We start from the raw sequence: 6,274 nt of genomic DNA, 5'->3' as shown, positions 1-6,274 counted from the left end.
GAAGAAAACACTGGTAATATATACTTTTTTTATCTCTCAGAAGCAAGGTGTTTGTGTCTCTGGTTGAGCAATCTTTAAAGAAAAAAAAGGCCTGCAGCCATGAATACTGGTAGAGGTTCTGTTTATTACTAATTAAACTGGCGAGTTTATCATTTTACAGGTCGCTGCAGTTTTGTGTGGTTTTGATTCTCAGCTTTTTATCCTCTGGCATAACTTCCTGATGTCAGCCAAACGGCTAGAAATGCTAATTTATTGCAGTTTGTATCGGGGGCCCTAGCACCATCAAATGCAGTATATTGCGTTATTGGTTGTTTTATTGAGGTGCTGCAGTGTGAACAAATTTACAGTACAATATTCTACTGTTAGTCAGAGAGACAACAATAAAAAGCCACAAACAGAGCTACGTACTACTGGGAATCATCAAACCAAACCGCACACACGCTTGCAGTAACAGCTGCCTTCATTTATCCAGCTAATTATTTTTTACAATCAATGACAGTGTGCTGCATAAAATGAGATTGTGGTCAGTTATCCTTCTCTATAAGCAAAACCCTCTGTCAATCCTTTGACGTACTACACAAATGATTATGCACATTTTATCTCTTTTATTTCATTTTATAACTACAAAGTATGTATTAGCATTTACATTTTTATTTTGTTGATGCCCCTACTCTTTAAGGTTGTCATCAGTTTCTATTTATTTCAATATGCAAAAAAAACCTGCCAATTAGTTATTATTATTATAGTTAATATTATTATATTAGAGCTGCTACTGATGGCCAGAAACTACAAAGCCAAAGTCAGGACTGCATGTCCATATAAGCCTCTGTTCCACTAACCTCTACAATGTCTCAATCACTATTTAATTTACTGTTTTTTCAGAAAATAATTGTTGCTCCTGGGGTTTAACGCTAAAAGTATCGCAATTTAAACAATTTAAACCACAAACCGTCAGCTCATACAATGCCTATTCTTATGGTGAATATAGAAAAAGCACCAACAAAGTAATTAATAAAAAACAATATTAGATAATATTTTTAGAACATTGCTATTCTTATCAAAATACTGTATGTAGTATGTTGTGGCGTACATTGCTCATTTCCAAGGCAGTGTTTTAATTACGAGAGATTTTACAAAGTCAGTAGGACTTTAAATAAGGTTTTTGCATCAGGCTGTATTAATTGCTTGGGGACACAGGTGCCATTTTGTGATACATGAGGTCAATCTTCCAGTTCCTGCCCTGGAACATTTACTATTTGCCAAAAAATCTGTTAAATCCTTTAAATTTGAGGGAAATAGAAGGAAAACAAAGAAAATAGACCACCTGAGAAACTGAATCGCACCAGCAAGCAACATTATTTGGAAAAACAAATAATTATACATTAACAGTTTCCCAGTTCATCCATGCAAGCACTGCTTATGTACAATTGTACTCGTGCACTTATATACTGACCTACAGTGGCAGCAGCAACGTTTCTCCGAAACATGACAGAAAGTGGAAACACTGCATCGAACTCAAACAGCAAGGCAAGGGAAATCTTACAAGATGGCACCCATGCCCCCAACATGTAAGGTCAACTTCATATTCTCTATCTTCCAACAATACAGCTGAACATAATGGTTCCAGTGTATGAAAAAAATATTTATTTAGTGCTCAAGAGTCTGCTGAGAGATGTTGTTGTGCAGATTTGTGAAGGGAAGATAAAGTCTGAGCTGGTCATGCACGGGAGCAAATCTGTCTGTCGACTTTGGCATTTGCTTTTAAAGAAAAACAAAAGCCAAGATCAGTCACTCATCCTGTATCTATTACAGCCTGTTGTGTGTGACAAATTGTCCTGTGTCACTCGTCGGGGCTGGTAACAGATAACAGCTTCTTCTCTGCTGTTCAAGATGGCTGGTTTCCAAGATGATGAACATTAGGGAAAGTGGGAGTGGAGGGTTGAGGAAAGGTCAGTGAGGTACAGTTGGACATGGCAGGTAAGTATTTATCGGGAGGATAAGTGCTGCTGTGCACAGAAGGTGAAGAGGACATCTATCAGTCTGTGTTTTCAGTCCCCATCCATCCTTCTCCCTCTCTCCATCTTTTGGCTTTAATTGCTGCTCACACAGGCCTTTGCCTGAGCCCCCTGCAGACTCATGAAATTCAGATGAGTTGAGTCTCTCTTGAATTCATCTGTGCAGATCAGAGTCTACAGCTGCGTGCATGGGAGCATCCTTTGGCTGTTTTTTGTCTCAACATGCTTCTTGTTACCTCTGTTGTTTCGGATTTCTCACTGTCATTGTTCTTGCTGCTGCGCTTAAAATATTTAGTTTTGAGAGTTTGTATATTGCGTGGGAGGTATCAGGTGATCCATCCGTCATTCATGTTTCTAAAAAGAAACACTCATCTCCACTGCAGCTAGTTATTTTGCTTTTATTTATTTTTTTATCTCATTATTGTGTTTTATGGATGATTGCTGAGTAGTTTGATTTGTTATCTAAAAAGTTCAAAGACAAGGCTCACCTTGATTTGTGTTTCCATCACTGACATATTAAGCCTAAAATTTTTTAAAAACATAGGAACAGCTGAATGGCTAAATAAATTAAAATGAGTAATATCTGAAGTGCTTAGATGAGTTAAAATAGATTTGCTTGAACAATATCTACTGTGCAAGGTTGTAACCCACTGAACAAGTATAAGCCGGTTTTGTCACACATAGCTGTGAACTATAAAGCTTAGGCCATTTAATATAGTCTGACTTAATTTTAAAGCTCAGCTGATTCGGCAATAACTTTTTTTATAAGCATTTAACATGTACTCTTAACTTAACTCTTAATTTAGTCAGGAAATAAGATAAATTAAGCAAAGTTGTGACAGCTGGCTAAAACTGAACCGATGAGTTGATGCTATGGTGCTTATGCAGGACAGTTAAAATAAGATTAAATGCATGTTTACATGTATGTGAGCTGATAATCAAAGAACAGATGTGTTCACTTTGTGTTCTGGACTGATAGAGAGAAAAGGGAGGTCAGGTTAATAAATGCTCTTCCGAAGAGGAATTGACGTGCTTTTCCTTCCGGTAATTGGCTTTGGAAACCATGAGTGAGTATAGTAATTGTATGTTTCTGTGTTTTAATTAGTGCTGACGCTTATTACATGCTGCCTTCCCAGGTGGCCTGTAAATCCGCCACCCACAAAATCAAACAGCCACTGTGAGTCTGTAGAGAAGAGCTAAGCATCACCTTACCTTAAATAGATGACAACTGACTGTCTCATCCACGTCCCATGAAACTCAATGCTTCACACTGCTGTCACTGCAAAGGACGTCCATTTACAAACAAAATATCATTTTTCACATACTAAATATAGGGCATAGTATTTTTTCACCCCTTAACCAATTAACATTCCCCTGATGTCTGACCAAGATAGGGAGCACTTGCCAGGGTAAGATATCAGCTAGCAAATGTTTGGCTCTGGGTGCTGGTGGTGAGGAACGATTAAACAGCTTCTTAAGAGGTTATTTCATATGTTCATACATACACAACTAGAGTGTCCTGCCTTAAATATCCTGATAATTAGTTGGGAGCAATGAATTACAAATATAGCTGTTGCAGCTGTTACAAAACAGTTCTGCAACTGAACAAAATGACAAAGCAATGCTTTTGATAATTGCAGAAAGATTGCACCAAAAAATAATAATGATAATAAAGTATTGGTTAAACTTTGAATTTATTGTATGTATTTGTATTTATATATGTTTTTATTTATGCTTTAGTTAATAAAATTGAAATATATTTATTTAAGTCTCGAATGAGACGATCTTCCTGCATGTCTAGGCCTATATGTGCCATATGTTAAATTAAAGCTTAGATACATTTAAAGAAATCTTGTCCTTTTGATCTAATAATTTAAGTTATGTTTAATTATGTAAAGTGCCTTGGCATGATTTGGTTGTGAATTGGTCCTTTATAAATAAAACAGAATTATTATCTATCTTATAACAGTCGATCTGAGGGTCACACATAGAGTCCAAATGCTTGAGTTTAGCTTTTCCATTTTTAATGTTCTTTTATTTGCCTACAGAACTAAAGCAGAACAAAAAGTATGGCGATCGCTTTACAGCAAACATTTTTGGTGATTGATAATATTCCACTCTGCTCTGAAAACCATAATATTGTAGGCACTGCTCAACATGCTCTGCTGTGTTATTGAACCTAACATCATCTGTAACTAAATGTCAGATGTCAAGTGAGCTCTAACAGGCTGGGATGGTGATGAAAGGAACAGAGGGGGTTTATACAGAATTCAGATTTATTCATTCAAATTAAGTCTCTCCATGGTAGCTCGCTGTTTGGCCTTGTACCAGGACAGTGATGTTGGGATCTGCCAGCTTGTTTATTTCTTCCCAAATCTCTGGGGTACAGCCATACTCCAGATCTGACCAGGGGCAGCCTCCCAGTCACGGGTATGTAGTTGATCCTCTGGCACTACCTGGCCTCTGGAACCACGGCCAAACCTGCGAGGGAGGAGAAGCAGGAGCAGTTAAATTATAATCCTTTCAAAAACCTTTGTAGCTCGCCAATCCAGGTTGTGAAAACAACTATTACAATTTGAAAATGCAAAAGAATCACGTCATGAAAGCAAACAGTATGCAACTGATGAGAGCAGGAATGAATGGTAGACTGGCCAGGTTAAAGGCCACAGGACACCACAGGCCACTTTTGGCTGAGACCTCAATTTCAGGTCAAAAACATCATCTATCTTTGCCATAAAAGAGAAAAACAACAATTAGGTAACTAGATTTTAATTTCACCGGCATGACTCCTTAAAAAAACTGAGACCTTTAAAGAGCTACTAAAGGGTCACGTTTGTTGGAGCTTAAGTCCTTTGGTGACCCTACCATGGCATTTAGCTATGCAGCAACTGTCAGTAAGTGTTGTTTTAACCCAAACACACTTGAGTGGGCTGCAGTGGTTTTAAGTGTTAGTATTGGTGAATCTGAGGCTGTAACAGTAGGTGCAGGTTCGATTTCCTGTTAATTCTTCCTGTTAATAAATACTGACTCTGTCAGTTACTGACCTCTGTGGCTGATGCAGGACAGAGCTCCTGGTTTCTCTCTGAGATCCGAGCAGCAAGGCTCTCAGCACTGAGGTCAGCAGGCGATCATCAAGGTTGTTATCTGTGTTTTCACTTTCCTGCGGCGCACCAGTACACAAACAAACACGCACCCACATAGATACAAATCCTAGCATAAAAAATATTCTGCTTTTGAATTTTAAAAAAACACAAACACACTGTGAGGACATCAAAAGCTCTAACTGCATTCAGTTTGACTAGTAACACAAACCCTGGAGGTTGTATCTTCAGCCAGCTGGTCCTGCTGTGGAAAAGGACTTTGAGATGTAGCTATAGGCAAATAAACACAGAGAAATCTACCTCATGCCCACCATCCATCCATCTGTATATTTATGCAAAATAATACTGAATCCTCATACTTTATCAGACTCTCTATCTTGCCCAGACTGTCTGTTGACCCCTGAGTATATTACAACATATTTTGCACAGCTGCATGAAGAATAACAGCATCTGAAATCTACCAGGGTTGTGCAGCTTCTCTCACTTGATGAAAAGGTCCATATTTAATTCAAACGCTGGCACGTGGAGCAACGAATGTCTCAAAAAAACATTTGCATAATTTTTGGATGAGCACAGAATGTTCTTTATTATTTAGTCTAATGTGGCACAGCCCTCCACGTGTAAATCCTGCCTATACACAGGCACTATATTTGATTAGAAAATATGTGTTTCAAAATTAGATTTTCATTTTCAGATGCCAACATTATTAAGGCAAAGTAAACATACATAAATGTTTACATGCTGCAGTGACAGACAAATCAAAGAGCTATGGTAAGGCAATTAAATATTTAATTTGCAAGTCAAGTTTTTGAGCACTTTGTTGCCTCACCAGCTCCAGCAGGCGGTCAGCCATGTTCTCCTCTGAGCTGCCTGGCAGGATGTCACTTTTGTCCAGACTGCCTTGGATGCGAAGAGCCTGGTTGATGCCAGCCATTGCCATAAGCAGAGCCAGAAGAGTCACTGATGCAGCTGTGTCCATAGTCTCAGGCTGGAGGTCAGATGAATGCTGATCACAAACACTGGGTAAAAAGAACAAGATGATTCTCGTCCAGTAAGAAGAACAGAATAAGAAGTCGTCCCTGTCAGGCTTACAGTCCTCTTTGTAGCATGTGCTGCCTAACTTTGGTGGTGGTAACATGTTTGTGGGTCTTATATACA

General features: G+C 38.5%; 1 protein-coding gene across 1 annotated transcript; it reads right to left on the bottom strand.

Annotated features, from left to right (window-relative positions):
• Nucleotides 1-4,032: 4,032 nt before the first annotated feature.
• npffl (neuropeptide FF-amide peptide precursor like) lies at nt 4,033-6,261 on the bottom strand. Its single transcript, XM_067504997.1, has 3 exons — nt 5,946-6,261; nt 5,060-5,175; nt 4,033-4,496 (listed from the first exon to the last, which is right to left on the bottom strand). Exons 1-3 carry the CDS (start codon nt 6,252-6,254, stop codon nt 4,376-4,378), a joined length of 546 nt encoding a protein of 181 aa, XP_067361098.1. The 5' UTR covers nt 6,255-6,261; the 3' UTR covers nt 4,033-4,375.
• Between the last annotated feature and the right edge of the window lie 13 nt (nt 6,262-6,274).

This window comes from Channa argus, chromosome 5 (genome assembly GCF_033026475.1).
Source record: "Channa argus isolate prfri chromosome 5, Channa argus male v1.0, whole genome shotgun sequence".
NCBI lineage: Eukaryota > Metazoa > Chordata > Actinopteri > Anabantiformes > Channidae > Channa > Channa argus.
Note: the sequence above shows the minus strand (reverse complement) of the source record. Positions and strands in the feature narration are given on the sequence as shown.